Below are 22,474 nucleotides of genomic sequence, written 5' to 3' on the forward strand. Positions count from 1 at the left end.
GGCTGTCAGTGACCCCAGGCCAGGTAAACAGGCCCACTGCTGATAACAGCTGTAAGGGAATGTAGATGAGAGCGGAGCCACGGGGCAAACTGGAGAGCGCTAGCAACTGAGGTTACAGGGTTGACACTCCGTTACTGCTACACTTTGCAGCCCTGCACCATCAGCTGTGATAGCAGTGAGATGGGTTTTGAAGGCTGATCCTGTCAGTCCGTTTACATGCACTTAAGTGACTGTTGTTGGCTTTATGCACCGACTTCTTCAACTTTATGTAAATTAGAAATCCGGTTCCAGACACCTGATTTCCTCAGCCAGATATCTTCTAGAAAACATTGATTGCTTGGCAACATACAGTATACAGTTAACTGGGTTTCTAATAAGCTTTTTACATGTGAACATGTGTATAACAAAACCTTGAGCGAAAGTTGAGTGGCATGGCAAAAGAGAGATCATTACATGTAGCGATGTGACCTCGTATTAAAAATAAATTAATAACATGATTTAAAACTAACTCTTCTTGAATATGTAATAACTTAATATAAGTAAGCTATGGTTCCAAAGTAAGGAGTCAGGGGTAGTTAGAAATCTGATTAGGAACCCGCAACATGTATATGGTGACTTCACAGTAACCAGGGCACTACATGACACAAAAACGCATTGCCTGACCAATCTAACTTTGTCTCTCTTAATCCCACTTCCAATATGTCAAATCTGTGTACCTCAGTCATTAGAGATAAAGATAACGTGACGCATGTTGCACTAAAACCTGAATGTCACTGGTTGCAGAAACACTGGATATATTGACATCAACATGGAGTCTCGTGCACATGCACAAGGACGCATATGCACACAGATGATAAAATACACAGTCCTGCCAATGTTTTCACATGATTCCGCTGATCCATTATGCCATTAAAGTCAAAGAAGGCTACTTATCTTAATGCTGGGTATCGGATCGGTGCATCCTTTGGAAAATTCTATAACATACTGTATGTGGAATCAGTGAAAATGTGTATTATCCATAATTTTACACTATTGGTTTACTACACTGACTGGCTACTGTCTAATTTCTTAAACAAGGCATTGCACATTAGCAATCCAGTATTGTTTAAACAAAACCCATTTTTGGTTTTCATTCATTAGCCGTGTTTCCATCTAATTGTCATGCGAATTTTGAGCGGACTTGCGACATGTCGCAAAAAAAGTAAATAGGTGAGTTTCCATCAGCTGCTTTGGAGCGACTAAACCATACTATGATCAGTAGTTGACGTTACACATGGCTGTAATAAACAAGATGAATGGGTTCCAAACCAGAAGCAAAACCAGTCGCATTGAACTGATGGCCGTTGATCTTAGAAAAATGGAGAGAGGGAGTGTTTCGAGTGGGCAAACTGCTACCAGACATGTCTGCGCGTTATGGGAATATCCGGCAAGACACATACAGCAGAAACAGCTGATCAAACGTGAGCTACGTCAGAAGTTATTCATCAAATGTTTTTCCATCACCCATTTAGCGCATTTGCTCTTTTTCGACAAAACCAAAAACCACCTCAAGCGAGCGTAAAAACTTTTTCAAATTTTGCTATTTCCATTAACCTTTTCTAATGCGATTCTTCAACTACTACAACTACGTTGATGGCATCTTCTTTATATTCCCTTTCTAATGCAGATACACTTGAGATCCATCCAAGAGTATGTTAGTCCTCTCTCTTCAGTCTTATCCCTCTGTTCATCTTTGTCACATTCTTGTCATTCAGAGCCGCCTAATCTCTCTAACACTCTTTTCACTGAAAAAGTCAGACACATTAAACATGTCTTCTTGGCATCTCTCTGACTGCCAAGGATGTCATCAAGTACTCGTGAGTACGAGGACAGGAGGGAGAGTTTTCCAGCCCCTCTGGAATGTGCAGCCTTCACACTGGCGCATGTACGTGACTGAATACAGTTACATTCCACTTTTTGACAACTGTTTGATATCTGCATGGATGTCACACTGTGACTGTACAACCACAGCAGCCCTTCAGGTAACCCCCTTGCCTGACACAATGGACTTGACAGTAAAATACAGGCACCCATTTACAGTTGGAGTTCTGACAGGTCTTATTATGACCAATTACGACACACACAAAGTAGCCCTTTCTCATCTCCAAGTCATCCCTAATCAGCCCAAGCAGAGGTCGGGCCTCCTCTTTCACTCATCTTTGCAAAAGTAAAGTAACTGTCTGGTATGCAGAGGATGCCCCATTAACTGTCATTGCTGGGGACAATTACCTAGTCTGACCTGGCAAAAGATTAGAGGCCTGGAGGTACAGAGCTGCCTCTCTGATTGGCTGACTTGCTTGCTGGCTAAAGACTTAGACATTCCTCATCTTAACTTTCTCTTGGACCTTTTCCTCTCACTGTTTACCAGTCCCATCCACTTTCTCCAGCCTTTTTTCAATAGTATGTCGAATGATAGATACTCTTTCAGCAAACTACCACCTCATCAGTCTGTCACCCTTTGTCACTCCTTGGCGTTTTTTCATTTTCTCTCTCCCACTCTCGTTTGTTTGTTTTGCCCCTTGCAGCCTATCTGTCTGGTTTCCTGCATGTCTAACATGCTCAAGGAGATCCTATCTTCTTAAGTGTCTGCTCTCTAAGTCAGTCACTGTTTGAGGCTGAGGACTAACAAAGGATGCCGTCAAATCTTTTGTTTTGTCTTAGTCATTTATTTTCCCACCAAACAAGCTCATATCACATTGTCACCATTGCCAATGATTATTCTCTAAACCGCTCATGCTGGTCAACGTTTTTAAAGCACCTCAGACAGGTTTGTTTATCTTTGTGATAAACACTTCACTCTAGTCATGCTAATGCTCTGGCAGTTAGATGCAGTTTATTACCACATTTATTCCCATATTTCTCTGTGCAGAAGTGTGAAGAAAATAATGCATAGATGATAGTACCTATTTTCAAAATATCCATCTAGTTAATTTTACTTTTGTACAAGATGGCAGTATGAAGAAGTTGGATTTGAAAGTCTGACCTGCACATTTCATTTTCACTGGCATAAACATCGACTTTCAATTATCACCATCGTTCGTCCTTTCTTGCACTCAGAACACCGCCCCATCCTGATGATATAATTGGACTGCATATATATTATTCATGGTGCCATAGGTTTTTCAGAGAGATTGAATCCTATATTCTAAGTTTGATTTTAGCAGCTGGATCAGATTTACTTCGAAAACAGCACAACACAAATGTGCCTTACAGTTTTCACTGAACTTGTGGCCACAGTTGGTGTGTGATCAGCACCTGACTGCAGCTAATTATGCTGTCAGCTCCTTTCCTGAAACGCCCGGATCATTCTGTGGGTCAAGTAACTGGTCCAACTTACAGCTTACAGGAGAACAGGTAAAGGTGGAGATGGTGTTGATCCGGCTTATAGCCATTAAAAAAGATGCAGGTAAATGTAGCCAAATATACTCTGTAAATGTCTTACCAAAAGAGAGAAGAGTGCAGTGATAACCTGCGGTGAGTTCACTGAACATCACGTTCAAATTCAGGTTTTATTTGTTGTTATCAAGTAATCAAATGCGTTCGTTAACACAGTATAGGACTTGTGACATGACCAGAATGCTAATCCGAGCTGAAGGCAAAAACTGAGTTTTTAGAGTTCAGAACTTAATTTAGAGAATTACCAAACTTGAACGTGAAGTTATGTATTGTTTGTTTGAGCTATTCAGGAATCAGTCATCCTTCATCTGTTCTGCACATTCTCTGACTCATCCTCCTACTGTCCCCACCCTCTGTCCTCTGACCTCTGTATCTGTCTTGTCTCTGTCCAGGTCCAGGACATGTGTTTCAGCCAGGATAGCCGCTGGGTAGCCATCAGCACCCTCCGCGGCACCACCCATGTATTTCCCGTAAACCCCTACGGCGGTGCACCCTGTGCCCGAACTCACATGTCCCCGCGGGTGGTCAACCGGATGTCACGCTTCCAAAAGAGCGCCGGCCTGGAAGAGATCGAGCAGGAGCTGAACAGGGCGGCTGCGTTAGGAGGAGGGGCAGGAGGAGGAGGAGGAGGCGGCATAGGAGGAGGTGGCTGCATCCTGGGTGGAGGAGGAGGCATCGGAGGCCGCTGTAGCCCCATACCTGGTCTGTCTAGCAGCCCCTCGGGGTCTCCACTGCATGGTGAGGAGCTGGGAGGGAGGGCGAGTGAAGGGCTTTACTGTATGTAGAGGAATTTATAGAAAGCTTAAGACCCAGTTTTGACCTAATATCCCGACGGCGTTCTGGTCCGCTTAGACTAGGGCATCACATATATACTTATTGCAAAGTTTTAAATATAAAATTTCAACCACTGGCAATCAACTATTCATTTTGCCATCTTATTAGAGCTTAGGGGTAAAGTTTAAAGCTTTTTAATGTATTTTTTTATTTTTAACTTTACACTTTATTTAATCTATTAAATTAACTTTATTGATATATTCTGTAATACTTCTGACTGGTCAGAAAACCTTATATTGCCATTTATTGGCTTTTGGGGATCGATCTTATTGGCCATCACCTTGGCTGTCAACCATCTATGGATGTAATGAAATATTCTGTACCTTTATTTAGGCTGGAGGTCTAAAACAATGTACACATGTTTTGGTCTATAAAACTGTGCAAAGATTGCCACCAGAAAAGCAGCAATTTCTCACATTTGAAAATGCTACCAAAAAAGTATTGCCATTTTGCTTGATGAATGATTCAAATGGCCAATTATAAAATCGTTGTTGAGCGAGTGTGTGTGTGTGTGTGTGTGTGTGTGTGTGTGTGTGTGTGTGTGTGTGTGTTTCCAGTGACTGGTCATCTCAGTTGCTTTTTTCCAGGGACTCTGATCTGTATGCCACAACCTTGTCTCCCTTGTTTGTCAAACACCAGTGCAGGCTGCTCACAGTCTGCGTGTCCCTGGTTGACATAGATACACACTGATAAACACACACTTTGTGTCAGCTGCACTGCTTGACCCCAGAGGTGTAACTCAGTGTAAAATATCACAGTTCTCATTAGTCATGGGTTTCCAGGAATATCCCTGAGCTTTGATAAGTGTTCTGCCGCCAGGGCAGGGTCAAGAACTTGATAAACACTTCAGAGAACTGAATGGCTGGGAATGACCAGTGGGTACATAATATAATTTTACAACGTCTTTTATATGCTCATTGTACTAGATGGTTTTCCGCTTACTGGAGTGGAAACCAGATCCCCAACCCCTCCACAAAACTGTAAGAACTGATGAAATGAAAAGAGTATTTAGAGATGAAATGACATTTTTGGGGCATTGGAGTCTCATGGAAAGTAATTGAATTGTAAAATCAAGGTCATAGAGGAAGCTGTTAAATATATCCCACAGAAGATCTGCTTCCTGAAGTTTTTCCCAAAGCTTAGTAGTAAAGTCCTGAAACACAACTTTTAAAAGGGCAGATTTGTTTTCCTAACAGTAGTGTTGGGAGAAACAACAACATACTGATGATAGAAGTGAGTCAAACATCAGATATTAGACTTTATTATAGCCTTTCTCTTAGTATCTCTTGTTCCATTAGACCTCTGGTTCCCAACCTTTTGTGTCTGACGTACTCCCGCAGCCCTCTCAGATGAACTTAAGTACCCCTCTGTCGACACCTGTTGACTGGATGTTATTTAACACTATTAACTATATGGAAGTAGATATTGTTACAGTATTTTCTTCACAGAATTTAACTGTCACAGTGTAGGTTGGTAAAGTTTGGAGTCACACTTCAAGTGGCAGAAGCTGGACGTTTCAACTATTGATACATGATATCTAGGTAACTATCTTAACCATTTAAATGTTAAAATGTAACTGTATGAATGTGTGTGAATTTTTGTTTCTGTTTGAGCACTTAGGCTCAGTGCATGAATGTGTATGACTGGTGAATGCAGATGTAGTGTAAAAGCGCTTTGAGTGGTCAAAAAGACTAGAATGGCGCTGTACAAATACGGAGCATTTACATTTAACTGTTAACATTCATTTATCTACTACTTTTAGCTTTTTCAACATTTATATTACTTTAAGTCTCTATTTTAACTGTTAATCTATTCATTTTAGCTGGTGTTACAGCTGAAACAACTTAATACAAATTTATGATAGATACATTATATAACGGAATGAAGTGGGAAAATGTATTGTCATTGGGGTTTTTTGAATGTGGGCTGCTTGTTTATTGGTAGCATACTGCTGCCACTTGTGGTGGTTCTGTTCGTGTGATTTTGGATTGTGCCTGACTTTCAGTGGACATATCAGATCAGGTCTCTCTTTTTAAAATAAATGAATGTGTGAATGGGAAGACCTCTAGTCAGATTTTGTTTGTATACATTTTGCATCAATGTGATGAAGCACCTGAATTTGTCAGGTATTTAATTCACTAGATTAGACAGAGACATCTGCACTCACTCATTAATATTCTAATATGAAATTACACGTACTTGTGTTATCTATATAATTTATCCCTCCTTTACAAGTGTGTTTCATGGCCACAATATACTGTCCCCCTGAGCTGTTCCCAGGCTTCTTTTCAGTCTTCTTAAGGGCCAGAATAGGTGACAGAGGATGCTGGGACCGTGAGGCCAGACTTGAGTCGTATTGTTATCTGCCTGCCCCAGAACTCACACTACACCCCCCAGATGTATACACGCACACACATACACACACTCTTGAAAGACGGCGCCCTTGTTTCCTCTCTCCTTCCTGTCTTCCTTGTCTAGACCCACAACCCCTCTGTAACCCCAACACCGAAATACACACACACACAAACACACACACACACACACACACACACACATTCCTCCACACTGTGAAAAATAGGCCATCAAACATTAAAAGGATGTCTGACTTTGGAGAGTCACTGCTCTGCTGCGATGAGAGACATAGAGGGACAGAAACATCAAAGTGGGCTAGGAGGTGAAAGTGAGTGAGCAAAGTAATGAGGTGCAATTCAGAAAAATGAAGGAGAGATAGAACCGGGGGAATAAAGTAGGCAGAGCGACAGACATAGGGAGAGAAAGATAAGTTTGTAGTAGCAGTGCTGAAAGCCAGGGTCTCAGGGAGCGTGGTCGTAAATCACACTTTTGTTTCAAAGGAGAGCATTAGAGCCACCTGTCAGCAATTAGTCCTCACAGTGATACCTTACTGTGTGTGTGTGTGTGTGTGTGTGTGTGTGTGTGTGTCTGTACATTTGAAGAAGATAAACGATCTACAGAACTGATAATTTTTTTATGGTAAACTACAGAAAAGGAGCAGGTCAGAATGAAAGATTACAGTCGAGCTGCAGTGAAGAGTTTACTCGACTCTTCAGGAGAAAATTGAAGGTTTTCATAACTCTAATATTTTACAGTGTAGAATGTAGTCCACAGGAAATTGAAGTCAGGCTTCACACCACTTTTATCAAGGTGTTAATCCATACCATATGGACACAAGCTCACTTTCTGATAAACACAAAGCACCTTTCTGTGTGAGCTACGAGTCAGTCACTCTGTGTACTTGATGCCTGTAGGTAGTGTCTAGCACTAGCACAAGTTCAATATGTTACATTGACGTTCCCTTATTTTTTAAAGTGAGGTATGTCTGCGCTTGGAGAGTGTGATGACATCAGACGTGTTTCTGAAAGCGCCTGCACCTTTCAACCCACACTGCAAGTGATTCTACGAGCAAGCAGATGAATGTGTATTCTAAAGCAGTGGCCCCTCTTTTCAAAGCATGACATATAGTGACTGATCCCCCGACGGCTCTCCTCCAAAACATAAGCAAACGCACTCCCAGCACAGCTTGGTGTAAAATACATCATACTTGTTACATCAGCAGTAAGTGACAGATGTGTGTGTGTGTGTGTGTGTGTGTATATGGAGAGAGAGAGAGATTAGTTAGATTTTTTGGATGAATCAATTCATCAATCAATTCACTTTTCAAGCTTGATTCTTGTCCGCAAGATTTTGTTGCCTTGAGACAAGTGTGACTTTCTTGAATCACCCTTTTTGCGTTGTTATTTTCGATGGCATGGTCAAAGCAGCAGAGTCTTTCCAGATTATGCACTATGCAATTTCATACACTCTACAGTACATTTTTGGGGCTTCTCTGTTGTTGAGAATAAAGTCAGTGATAAAGTAGACTTGTCAGACAAGCTCTAGCACCAAAACAAGATGATCTTCACCCTCAAGAGCAAGCATATATTTATATGGTGCAAAAGTACCAAAAAGTCTATATCGCAGTAGGTCATTATCAGTTCACTGCAGAGCAAGGCCATGTAGGTCTCTGTGTGTCTGTTATTTTGAAGATAAATTGGCTCCAAAGCATCCTGCCACATGTAAATTTAGAATCCAGCCTTGATAAAAAAACGCCATAATTTGAGTAATTTTCACCGGATGCAAACACATTGAGTCACATTTGCTTTTGTGTCTGCCTTCCGCCTGTTTTTGTGAGCCGGGTGTGAAGTTTGGGCAGTGGAGGCGGTTTTCTTAGGCTGGCAGAAAGCAGCAGGGTGAGGCAAGCCGGGGCCGGGCCACCTAGCCACAACAGCTGCTCTGTGATTGTCGCCAGCAAGGACAGCGTCGATTTTTGGGAAGGAACTGTAGAAAAGTACACATCCTTCTCAAAACTGCCAGCCCAGGCCGCCGGCACGCCTAAAAATAGAGCCTGCAATTGGCTGTCTTCTTGTCACTGTTAAAATCTGGAATGGCTATTTCCGTGCCTGTATACAGTACATTTTCTCTCCCGCCCCCCCTTTTTCCCCCCAAAGCCTCTGTGTGATCAATGTATTGTCATTTGAGGTGATGACCCATAATGTGACCGTCCCACGCTGTAAAGCGCGGTTTGTCTGCGGCCCAGCGCATACAAGGTTTGATTAGTAAGTGCAGTTTTTCTGCACAAGGCAGAGGTTACTGAGGCTATACCAGGCATACTGTAGAGCTTTATTCTTCAGTTAGGTTTAGCCACTGTACTGTATAATACAGAAGTGCAAACAGGTTTTGAGTGTTCCAAAAACAACTTGATCATAACAATCCTAAAACCATCTTTGATTTTTCATTTGATCTGCGTTCGTATTTCTCTGTGCAGGGCTGTACTTTGCTTTGGTGCGGTAGATAGAGATAAGGCTTTTATCTACTTAGGACTCAGTTTTTCTTCTTTCAGCATGAAACACTGTTAAATGTCTCTGCTTTTCCCTTTCCTGTGGCACTCTCATGGCAGTTATGACTTGCTGTGCATTTTTTAACATGCGTGGATGCCTTTCGTGTGTATACAGAGCATTGGTCATACACTTCCCAACCATAAAACATCAACACGGGGCTATTAGTCAGTGCAACAGATTTGTTTCCTCACTGAGCAGAAGCCCTGGTGGTCCGAACGCGGGGCCATCTGGGCCCTGGCGCTGGTTCAGAGAGAAAGGGGGAGGCACAAAACAAGGTGTGACGGGAAACTGTTAATTCACTTGTTGATAAAGGGACACTTCCTTTCTGCTATTAGAGGCTGACGGCTTGCTTATTTGGGTTTGGGCTTTTGTTTTATCTCGCCTCCCTCCTCCCCCAGCGCTCCCCTTCGTCAGTCATCGTCCTGCGGTGAAAAACACCAACGCTCTGCAGAGGTCGATGCCAAGGAAACATTACCTCATAACTGCTGGTGTGTGACACGTATGTACACGACCTCACTGCGACCCTGTTTTTGACAGTATAGTTACTGTAAGTTAAACAGTTATGGGGTACAGTTGATGTCGAAATCTCTGCAAAAAGTTCAGAAACGTGCAAAAAGTATGAAACAGTAAGATAGATTACTTGTACAGATTGCTGTCATTATGATGAGCTGGCTGCCTTGGATCAGTGTCCAGCCTGAGACTGAGCTAACCAGCATTCAAAAGCCACCACAGGCCCACATGTTCACCATGTTTTTTAATTTGAACTTAGCTCTTTTGTTTAAAACCTTTTCTTCCCTCTTTTCTTACTTCTACAACCTATTGTAGTTACTTTAGCTATGATGTCGCTACTCTGTGGCTACTAGCCTCACCTAGGTAGTCAGCACTGACCATGCCTCTACTTGACATAACCCGCCAGCCCAGAATAAGAGTGGGCAATATGGAAAATATCTGTTATCATAGTAGGTGTAACTTAATATCACTATGTATACAGCATATCCTGATACAGTAACTGTTCTTAAAAATCTAATTGAGAAAGGTTGAGGTTCCTTGGAAACAGTAGTTGACAAAACAATCCCTTTAGTAGCTGTTGGAGACCCCATCAGGACGGAGATGGAGTTTGTCCAGTTGTCATGGAACTGTAGAGGTTCAAATTTCCTGTTTTTCTTCATCACTTGAAGGACTCATGTCTGTGTTGGTTTAAAAGTTGACACTGAAAGAAACTTTATTTAAACAGAAAGAAATTGAAAGTGAGAAGAAAAAAATTAATTGAAAGAATTCTAGTATTACCTTAAAGCATTCCTCCTTATTGACTTGTAACACAACCTACAACTGCCAAATACAAACAGATGTATTGTTGTCATGTATTATTATTATTATTATTATTATTATTGAAGCCCTGTTTGTGTTAACACAGTTCAGTGCTTTAGTTTTTATATAAAATAATGGCAGTATAACCGAATGCAGAACATGATGAACTGACAAAACTAACTATAATTTAAATGGAACATAAGAGGAACTGAAGGAATCAAGGGATAATAAAGGACTTAAACTTTCATTGCTGTTATACTGTCACAACAACCAGATAAATTCAAGGAATAGCTCCGTGGTATAGTAAAAATGACGGTTGACAAATGAATATTATCTCGCAACATACAGTATGTTATATTTGCAAAGCCTCCCAAGAAATGTCCCCAAATCAGTATTGCTTTCAGCCAAAGTAGGGTATATACTGTATGTAAGTATACTGTGTGTGTGTGTGTGTGTGTGTGTATATATATTATTTATATGTGTGTGTATATATATTATTATATATATATATATATATATATATATAAATAAAAGTGTTCAATTGTTGCTTTGAATTTAAATTGATCTTGTTTCCGTGCATCTGTACACAGTCATAAAAGTATGTGATGACCCTCACCCTAGACATGTGGCTCAAACATTAGATGGTTTTCAGCTTAACTGGGGTAATAAACATTGTTAAGGAAACCATTAATAAAGCAAGGGGGATAGATGAGTAGTAGGTCATGGAAGTCTTGTACTATAATTACGTAAAGTCATGGAATTGTAGATTAAAGCTTGGTGGCAGCCCTGTATTTTAGTACAGGAGTTGTCCTCCATGTGGCGCTGTGTGGTCAGGATTTCTAGCAGTTGGGAGAGGGAGGAGCAGAGCAGCCGGGCCGTACAGACAGAGAGGAAAGAACTTGTAAAGCATGTGTTGTGCTGTGATGGTTTTGCCTTGATACATATCTAACGACAGAAAGAGCAAAGGAATTTCTCTGGCTTTTTTAATGAATGGTCAGTTCCTTCAGCTGAAACAACTTGGGATCTGCATAAACATAGAGACCTCTCAGCTGTAATCTTTGTTATTTTGGCAATTTCTTTACTCTCTTACTTATCATTATTGGAGACCCCTTTTTTCTTTATATGTTATATTTAAAAATGTTTATACACTTGTGAAAATGAATGAATGTTGGATACGGAGAAATCCAGCATCACATTCAAAACCTACTTTATAAATCTTTATTATTTAACCTACAAATAATATGTCAGCAGGAAAGAAGAAATGACTAATAGCTTTCTAAAAGGAGCAGATGCTCTTTTGAAAGCATTTTCCCCCTCAACCTGCCATATAGTCAAGAGGATTAGGCTTTGTACATTACTCAGTACATTTGATTTAGGAGTTGTGTGCCATCAAAGGTAAGCTAGCAGCTCGTATTTGTTGCAGGCTCCGTCGGCAGGCTTCACCCTGTGGTCGGCAGAGGAGCCAGAGCCCAGCTCCACTTGAGTCAATAAATGGAGAGCTCAGCGCAAAACCACACTGCAATCGAACAAGCTGTTTACCCTGAAAATTAGCCTTCCCCTGTACTTTTAGGGCTTTTAAAGTGACCAAAAATACACAGTGCGAGGAATATGTATCTTGGCCGGCGTTCGGGCTCCGCCTGAGACCTCTGTCCATTTTATACGAACCCTAATAACTCAATCTCCACAACCACTAAACCCTCTTATCACTGGGTGCTCGCCGCTGCACTCATCATTATTTGATTTGCAAAATTGGAAGGTAGAGATAAAGAAATAAAGCTGGCTTGCCATTACACACAGACGGCACTTGTGGCTTCCAGCTTATTGCCTACCATGTGAAAAGTACATGCTCTGAAAAGCCGAAGTCTTCCATTGTAACCAAATCAATAGCTTTTACATCCCACCTTTGTTCTGCTCCAGCGTGTGGATCTTCTTGATCCACTTTTCTTTTGATTTTCTCTTATGTCTTATTTTCTCTTATCTCTTCAGAAGTGTTTGTCTTACATTAGTGTTAGGGCTAAACAGGTCTGTTGGCAAGTTATGGAGCCTAATTTGTAACAGCACATACTAAACATAATCCACATTTCCCCCTATTGACACATTTTTTACTGTAGACCTACTGATCTATTGTAGGTGTAGGTGCAGGAGCCTAGATATTGTATAAAACCAGTACTTTAACCTAAATACAAGTATGTCATTCCCTAACTAAAACAAAAAGCAGTTAAACACTTAAATTAATTTGTTCAAGAATAAATGTAATATCTTGTGATAAGACTAATAATAAGGCTAATAATATTTGAAAAGTCACCTTATAGAGTTACATTTTTTAAAACATGAAACAAAAACGTCTAAGATGGTGAAAAGAACCCTCGTCCTTCTAAACTCTGAAATTCCCTGTTTACTCATATCATGTCTAAGTGTTTTTGACATATTTAGACTGGGATGTTGTCAAAACTCTGCTGGTTAAATTGGGATTAAAGCCTGCCGTTGTTACCTGCTATACAAACAGAGCTGCTGTCACAGCTGCAGTGTCAGTCAATCAGCATTAGCTCAGGGTCATCTATATGTGCGACAACAGTGTGTGTGCTTTTTGGTGCAGTGTGCAGCGCGGGAGCCGAGAGGGCTTTGTATTTTGGAGTATTAATGCAGATGAAAGAAGATGGGGCTGCTGTGATAAAACAAATAGCAAAATATCAACCTCATTAAAGAAAAGAGTGGACAGAACCCCGTGATAACTGCAGGAAAAGTATCATTGGTCACCATTATAACTTGATCATGAAGGAAATGTTGAATGTTTCAGTTGGCCCTGATCATTTTCATCCTGTTTCTCATAAAGACGGAGAAGGGGGGCTGTGACAGCAGCACAGACATTCTATTATCTCCTCTCTGTCCCTCTTATTGTTTCCTCTCCTTCGGACCACAGGGTTATAACAGTAGAATCATTTCAACCCAGACAGAGTGACGGATGCAGCCCATCTCCCCTCTGATCAGGGAGGACACACTCATAAACACATGGTCTCATTTCTGATTGAGATTTTAAATAGTTAGCGATTCCAAAATTATGTGTTTTGTCGAAAACATTTTAGATAGGCAACATTCAATTAATTTCTTGCGTGGCATTGCAGAAGAAGCAAATTAATATGACATTCTGTCTTACTTCATCCTTATTTCCTGGATGATGCCGGTCTTCTTGGAGACGTCATGTCATTTTAAGTCCTGCGAAATCCAACTAAAATAAAAATATTACTTTAAATTAGAGTTTTAAGTGTCCTGTAGTGTCATTTTGCTACAGTCCTATATTGTATGCTGTACATTGTCTGTATAGGCGCTCAAATATTTCCATCATCACCTACATCAGACCCAAAAACCTTATTTTTTAACCGCACCTTTTGCATTCTGTTTGTGTTAGGCCACAGCATTAAGTAGCATGAGTTGGAGGGGATAAAAACTATTATCATTTCTTAATAGTGTAAAATTATTTACCCTAATGTTGACATGTTCTCTTAACAGTTTGGCATATTTTTTTTCTTTCATTACACACATTAGCAAATCTTTTCTAATCAATCATCTTTCAGCCAATAATTTCACATAGTATATTTTAGTGTTATTTTCTGATTTTGAAGTTTTAAAGTTCCGAAAAAATAAAGCACAGACACCATCTGATGCATTTCTCTAACTGTGTCTCCCTCTAAATTGGTGTGAGTGTGTACTCTGTATAATGTGCATCTGAGTACTCCTTTTCCCAAACATCCAATCACTGGCTATAACCCATCCCTCTTTACTGTGAGGACCCAAATCAGATGATGGCTGCACACACAAGCACACTTGTACACACTCCTACAAACACACATATGGAAGGAGTGTGGGTGTCATCTGATCCAGTGGAGCTGTCTGACCCCCTCCCAGCTCTTCTTGCTGGTGGCTCAGTCCTGTCTGATGAAGCCTTGTAAATACTGACATGCTGTAAACTTGTGGATCTGATTTCAGGGCGCTGTGCTGTTTGTGTGCGCAAGTGGGTGCGTGTGTGTTTTCTTGTTTGCACGTGTTCCACTCACCTGATCGTTTTCTCATGAATATGTTTTTGCATGTTCTGCTTCTGTTTTGCTGTTTGCCATGCACAGCATGTTACACACTTGAAAACGTCACTTTCACAAAATTAGAAAAATCATGTCCTGGGAATTTTTATTATTATTACTGTATTTTTTATTATTTTTTTTGCTGTAATTGAGCGTTGCCTGACATGAGAAATGTCAATAAAAATACAAAACGTTCCAAAAATGTTCCCAAATAGGGCTGTTAATAAAACCTCCCTGTTAGCTTGTGGTTTGGGAGCGGGGGACTGGGCAGGAAGCCATTTTCACACAGGCCGGCCCGACCTCGACTCTTAACTCTGACTGAAAATAGCAGACGAGCAAGATCACCGTAGAAAGAGAAAAAAAAGGGGGGGGGGGGGATCACTTCGCCGCAGTGTTACCTGAGAGAGAAAGAAAAAAGGAAGGAGGAGGAGAAAAAAGACCTGATGGCTTTTCCACCAGTCTTTCGATTCCTTTGCAAAACAGTAAATCTTATGAAGTTTATTTTCTTTGCAGCATCTGTGTTTTATAAGGGCTCTTTTAATTTGTTTTTACTCTGTCCAGTGGGGGATCCCCGCTCCTTCTTTTTTTCTTCTTCTTCCCCCTTTGTGTTCGAGTCTTTTTAGCCCTCCCTGCTGTCCATCTCTCTCTCCTCCCCCCCTTTTTTCTCTCTTTCCTCCCCCTGTGGAAGTGAGTGTTTTAATAATGATACGTTGGGGAATTGGGATGGTAGAACAGCTTTCTCCTCCTGCACAGAAAGACTACAGCTCTCCTCTCCCTTCTCTCCATTCTCCTTCCTCTCCCCTGCTTTAATCCCTCCCTCCTTTAACATGTCTGGGAAACTTGGATTGTCAAGGAATGAATGGTACTGTAGAAAGTAGGGTACTGTAGATAGACTGATACAGGTTTGCCGATATTGGTTAGGTATGAAAGAAAGATTTATATCACATGTATATCAAATATATGTATATAGAAGCTAAGTGGTTAATGCAATTGACTTTGGTACAGGTGATCGTGGGTTCGATTCCCGATCAGGGCGGGGGTATCCAGGTGGACCCTTAGGCAAGGTCCTTAATGCTACTTGCCTACCTCAGGTAGATTGAAACCGCAAATACAAGAGCCATACCGGCTCGGACGTTACCCGGGTCAACAAGGTCCGCGTCAGGTGCTAGGGAACCTAGGCTACTGGAACAAGACATTCATGGACTAGAGCAGAAATATGGAGATAATAATAAATATATATATAATATATATAAATTATATTTACTTTTTTATTTTTATTTTTTTAATGGTGCCAATACCTTAGTTTTATATTCTACAATATTGAACAATAATAATAGACTTTATATAAAAAGAATATAGTGTTCACTTTTCTGTTGTGTTTTCAGTTCTCTCCCAGGATGTATCTTTTCTGCATCAATGTGATCATGTACCTGTCTGGTATATCATTATTACAAAATCTACAGCCAATATTGTCTAGAATCACAATAGTGTCATACACCCTGAGATGTTAAAGCGACTGCAAAGTAAGTATGAACAGCATGACAATATCACTGATAGATGACAAATTTTGGGGCGACGGTAGCTCAATCCATAAGGACTTGGCTGGAGACCGGATGGCCGGCTGTTCGAGGCCGGCTCTGACCAGAGATTCAGTGTATGGACTGGTGGGTGGAGAGGTGCCAGGCCTGGGCCTTGAGCAAGCCCCTCGTCTGACATCTCTCCATGTGTTGTTGCTAGGTCCTGTTTGTGCGTGTGTATTTCAGACCTGTGTGTATAATACTAACATTAACAACAGGGTGAAAAAGTTTAGTGTCTTCTAACGGGATTAATAATGTCTTCTTCTTCTTCTTCAAATGTACATTACATCACTTATATTTTGTCGTATCACCCACCACTTGACACATTTATTGAAAAGTGGGAGCAGCATGTCTGAGAGGGGCATCTGTGCTTTCTTTTGATACTGGACATACTTGACACTACAGATATATTTCAGGATATGCTGGTACCAGTATTGAGGTTTTGACACCCAGCCCTAATTTTAGACAGGCAGTGTCATCCACTTACTGTGTGATGGATGTTACTCAGCACAGCCCTCACTTTAATACAACAAGTTTGACCAGTCAAGAAATCAATTAAAATATTATAACTGATGAATAATGTGTAGGAATGTTTTTGCTTATGGAGAAGAATAGCTTGCTAGGCCTACAAAGATCTGATCTCTGTTGTTGCAATGATTCATTTTTCATTTTAAGTATAGTATGACCAATGTGAGTATTTCTGTCTACAGACATTTCACCAGGAAAAGAATTCTACTGTCAGAGACTGTGTGATTAAGTTGAAATCCATTTTGAGCGTGTATGTTCTTAATGGCATGTTTGTTTATGAAACCCTGCAATGAAACCTGTCTCACCCAGCCTTACAAAGCCGTTAATCCCTAACAGGAGTTTCTGATTATGATCCAGGAACCAAATGCTGTTGCTGATATTTTGCTCCCTGACAAGGGGTCAATTGATCAACAGATTGATCAGCCGGCACAACGTTTTTATTACACACTGCTACTATCGGCATCTACCTTCAGAAAGAGATTTTATCTGTATGGCTGTGGAAATAGTAAGTAAGCAAAAAAATCATCTTCAAACCCCCCCAAAAAAATGTCTTCAAAAGTACAAAGCCTTGACAAAACACATGGAACACGGAAGCCAAGAAATAAGCTGCTTTCCCCCCCCCCTGTCTCCGTACTCTCTCTACCCCTCCGTCTCACAGCTGCAGTATCGTCCTCATGTCCAAGGTCTCCTAATTCCCAGAACATCACTCATCATGTCACCTGCCTAACCTGCTGCCCTCCCTCACACTCCCCAACCCATTTCCTCTGCAGACCTGTGAGAGTTCCCCCCCCCCCCCCCCCCCCCCCCCCCCCCCCTCCTTTGACTGAAATGTCCTCTCTGGCAGAACAATTCAAATAAGACACAGTGTTTGTGTGGACACAGTGAGTCTTCAGAGCTTGTCCTTTCGCACGTCGACTCCTCATTGGAAGCCTCCTGCTTGTATTGGATGCAAATTGGGTATTAAAAGAGGGGAGAGAAACATGAGATAGCGTGACACGGAGCTGGCTGAGGAGAGAGAAAGAGCGCGAAGGATAGAGAGAGAGGCTTAATGCGAGAAGAGTATGCAAATGCTGTTGAGACAGGGAGGGATGGACGGAGGAGAGCTGGATGGATGGTTGGATTAAGAGAGAAAGAGAGACGAGGGTCAGGTGACAGTGTGACTTTTTGGCAGGGTCAGAGTTTTTCACTGGACGATGTGCGACGGAGCTGGATTTGCATTGATGGATCTTCTTTCCATGGGGATGTCATGTATCAGTGCTTGGGCACATCACGCCCCGGTCATTAATCAAATCATGGCCTTCGTCTAGAGCTGTCTGTCTGCCAGACACTTCTCATCTGTCTACCTCTCACTCTCTCTCTCACTCTCTCTCTCTCTCTCTCTTTGTCTTTGTAGCAGCCTTGATCAAGTCTTTTTCCTCTGGCTTCCTCTCCACCTTTTTCTCCTGCACAGACTTTCTGTTTCCAATTATAATTAATACTCAGATACGTGCAGCATGTCCTTAAAGTTCCATTTCAACAGGTAATTGAAAAACCAGCATTAGTAGTACTAAGCACTAAGAGCAGTGATGAGCAATGGGAGTGATAGTATCAGCAGTACAGGTGGTAATGAGATTTTGTGCACTGTGGTTTTTGGTTTCTCTCTGGCTCCAACCTGAACGTGATCAGTAATATCTCAATGTAAATTTTTAAAACCTATATCAGTTCTAAGAGTAAACATCTGTGTATCCACAAATGCAAACGTATGCGTACACACTCCTTTTGTCAGATTTATAAAGCGATGCATACACCTGGTTCTGTTTTATCAATTTCAGTCTTTGTTAAATTATGGACACATGTGCAGGCCTGATTCCCACTCCCACTGTATGCCATAGGTTGATGTAGACGCCCATAATCAGTTGTTTGCATACGTCTGCTCCACTACTCTCTTAGGCTTTGGCGGTGTCTATTTTTTCATACCTTTATGACATTTCATCAGGGTATGTGTAACAACAAAAAAAGTAAAAGCTGAGCTGTTGGTTATAGAAGTCACTGTAACATGTATGACATTGTCCAGCCTACGATGCTGTTTGTCTAATATGTAGTTAGGCTACTTAGACAAGTCTTACTGGGTTTAAATACTGATGGCCCATAGAATAATGAATAGAAAGGGAGTAAGTGCGTACTTCCATTCTTCTGGTGGACCCAATGACTCATCAGTGGGCTGAACGGAGATGATGTGCACACAGCTTTGTCCATGTTTGCTGGCTCACCTTTATCATCTGGACTAAATCCAAAATACTCCTAAACAGGCACAGAGGCATTTCTATTGTTTACTAGTCCTGTAGCGTTATCCCACCATTCATAGTCACCGACGAGTCTCTGCTTTTTGTGTGTGGATTGAGTGTGTGGCTGAGAGCGAGTTGCAGGTGAATGCAGCGCTGCGGAGGGAAAGGTGAGCAGTGAAGTTTAGCAGTATATGTACAGTGTAGGTTATAGTCTGTCAGTGAATAAAGGCTGGATCTATAGCTCCTGTGTTATTTACAAGCTGCTGGGAAAATGAAGGGGGTTATGTGATGTCAAGTGATGTCAGGAAGTGTCACGCTGCAACGCAAAACTTTAAAAGAAAGAGGAGCGTCTGTTTTTTGATCGTCTTGAAAGTAATACTGACGGGATTTCTAAAGACCTGGTATACTGTAATACCATGACACGGCCCAAGCCAACCCTCTTTCTATGAAATTAAAAGCAAAGTGATGCGATTTCACAGAATTTCCTTGTCAAAAGCCTCAAGAGCCAAAGCAGCCATCCTTACTCAATGCTACTGTTCACATCATAGCACAGGAGGCGACAATAATTGTTTCTGTGTACTGTCATTATCATTTGTCAGAAATGTAATCAATTATGGTATAGATTATAGCACTCATATCCATTTTTGTAGAATAAAGCATAAAATGAAAAGGGCCCAGGGAAGATACTGAAACGTGGGGAAACGGAAAGAACTAAATGAACATTCATCCATTTCATTTCAATGAACGTCTTTAAACTAAAGTTTACAATGCACAATTTCAATTATCTTCATTGAAATCCTCACTCTTTAAAGAGAAGTCTTTTTTCATATAGTTTTTTCCATTTCCACTTCAGTAAATCACATTCTCTAGAAGGTTTTCGCTGGTTTGAAGTATGCGTGATCTGCAGACATTGTGACCAGACATTTTATGCACAGGAAAAAAAGCTTCTGCCTGGTTTTGATGTTGACATGTACGTAAATCATCTACACTTTCAATAACACGTCTATTAGTTTGATCCTTGTCAGGTTAAAAATCAACTTAAAAAAGTATTCCTTTTAGTCATTGCAACTTGCCTACACCACATTTCAGTGTGTATTTGTAATGTATACAATAGAGTTTTGTTTGACCAAATGACACAAAAAGGTGAGTGACAAGATAAAAAGACAGATCACTTTTTTGAGAGTCAGGAAATTTTATAATAGGAAGATCGGGCAATATTACAAAAACTTTTACAACAGTCCAACTGTTCAGTTTCAGAAAAAACAATAACAAGCGTGAAGATTTTTTTCAGTAGTCGTGGTTTTATGCTGTATGTAGACTTATTTGATAAGTTCCCCCCCCCCCCCCCCCCCCCCCCACACACTCACACACACACACACACACACACACACACGCTCACATAGACAAACATGCACACCCACACCCCCTTGCTGTCTGTCTCTCCGCCATCCAAGCTGTCTCTTCATGTATCATCTTCTGCCGGTGCGTGATCTCTAACGCGTTCCACACCAGCTCGCCTACCCTGGCCTCACTAGGGGTTGTGACAGTTTAGGACCTTTTGGCCTTGAGTGACAGGACGATATGACGGTTTTGTCAACAGTGATCATCACCCCCCCATCTCAGTCCAGCCACACCTGTTCTACAATCCACAGCGAGGCTTATTTTTAAGGGTGGGGGAAGAGAGCAAATAATGCAGGAGAGCAAAAGTGAAATGTCCATTTTGGATGAGGATGCTAAATTCATCGACACCCCCACCCGCAATCCTCACCCTCCACTCCCCTCTAAGCTGAAGCACCATTATGGCTTTTCAGGCTGCTTCCTGTACAGATTTTTGTTTTTTTTTTTTTTCCTCGGAAGCCCCCTCCCCTCAACACAAAAGGTGGCTGCCCAGGCTCTGGGGGTGTAGCACTTTTGAAATGTGAAGGGCTTTCAGGAGCTGCCTCTGTTAGTCTGACCAAGAGAGGGGCAGAGGGAAATGAAGGACAGGTTTGCGTAATGGTCTCCTCTCCCCCCTCTGAAGGTCACGCAGCATTGTTGGCCGGCGGAGGTCTAAAAGACAGGCCTTTGGAGGACCACAAAGCGGAGGTTTTGCAGGACTAATGAAACTCAGAGCTACACGTTAATGATCTAAAAGGCTGGACCAAAACACTCAGCAGTCCCTCTCCGCTCGCATTCAGCCTCCTCTTGATCGCTCCTTCCAAATAATGACAAGGCACTCTCCTCCCCTACCTTTATTGTAACCTTTGATGTCCGCCTTGTTTTCTTTGTCTCTGCATCCCCCCTCCCTCCTTTTCATTCCTTTATGTTACAGGGCTGTCACTCATCTATTAAGGCAACAAATGGAACAAGGAAAACATTCAGAGAGCGTATTGTGGTGCACCCACAGGTTTGCTCTTTATTTCTTTTGAAAGCACTTGAACTTGGAATTTTCCTTGGGCTGCCCATTGAATCAATAGGATACACCTTTTTTGTTGTAGCTATTGTCATAGGATTACAAACATATTTGTTTTATAATCCACATTTCTTATCCCCTATTGTGAAATTCTATGTAACTGTGTTCATATGTGACTATTTCTTTTCTCATTGTATTAAAGGGCACCTTACCAAATTTACAAAAGAACCTTGTATTGTTACACCTACCTCTAGTGGTATGTGGCCATGCAGATGGTCTCTATTTTATAAGCTTCTCGGTGATATGTGCCTGCACCCCAGCACAATTGAGATGAATAGAACTGTGGTTGGGATTGTCACAGCATTAAAAAAATGACGTTTAACAGCAACGTGTCTCTCCAGAGACAGTGTCCACAAAATACACATTCGCCAGTTTTTATAGCGATTCTTTCTTCAGTAGAAAGTAGTTCCAGTGAAACAATGTCAATTGTTGATCATTTCAGCCCCAGCTCTCGGGGGAATGAATGAAAAAATGTAGCTTCAGGTAAAAGCAAGAAGTTGAATTTGTCCTAAAACGTCTACACAAAGTCTGCTCTCTTACTGACCAGGGTGCCGTCCACAGTAATCTTTGTCCTCATTTAGAAAAGAAAAGCAAGTCATACGCAAAATTCTTTTTTAAATTTCCTGCCAGAGATGCCGAGATTATCTCTGCCTGCCTTGCAGACAAATGGTGGTGAAATGTGTTATCCAGTAAGATGGAGGCCAACTGTATGTGATAAGTTAAATAGTAAGTGAACTAGCAGGCTGTCTCCTGATGTAGCTGGTTAAGGTCATTAGGCCTTTAAGAAGCCCTTTGACATGGCCTGATTATGTTTGGCTGGGACTGCATGTGATATGTGAGATGAAATGTGTTTCTTTGGATCTTCTCTGTGTGTGTGTGTGTGTGTGTGTGTGTGTGTGTGCGTGTGCGTGTGCGCGCTTTCCTATATGCTAGTTTGTGTGTGTTGAGTCAGTATGTGGGGCCTGTTGATTGGCCTTGATTAACAGACTACCAGGCACTAGAAGCAGAGCTATAGCTTTTGTAATGTAGCATCTTGAGCTGGTTATTGCCAATCATTCTACTGGAGGCCTTGAACCTTTGTGTGTGTGTGTGTGTGTGTGTGTGTTAG

The 22,474-nt window shown here is 41.4% G+C and overlaps 1 protein-coding gene across 1 annotated transcript in view; it reads left to right on the forward strand.

The window, feature by feature from the left end:
• Positions 1–22,474, forward strand: part of LOC123986015 (BCAS3 microtubule associated cell migration factor-like) — a 290,707-nt gene that overhangs the window by 48,682 nt on the left and 219,551 nt on the right. Inside the window, exon 7 of the mRNA XM_046074065.1 lies at positions 3,828–4,173. Coding sequence (XP_045930021.1) covers positions 3,828–4,173 — 346 coding nt within the window. The remainder of the gene's footprint in view (positions 1–3,827; positions 4,174–22,474) is intronic.

The sequence above is a fragment of the Micropterus dolomieu genome, linkage group LG17 (genome assembly GCF_021292245.1).
Source record: "Micropterus dolomieu isolate WLL.071019.BEF.003 ecotype Adirondacks linkage group LG17, ASM2129224v1, whole genome shotgun sequence".
NCBI lineage: Eukaryota > Metazoa > Chordata > Actinopteri > Centrarchiformes > Centrarchidae > Micropterus > Micropterus dolomieu.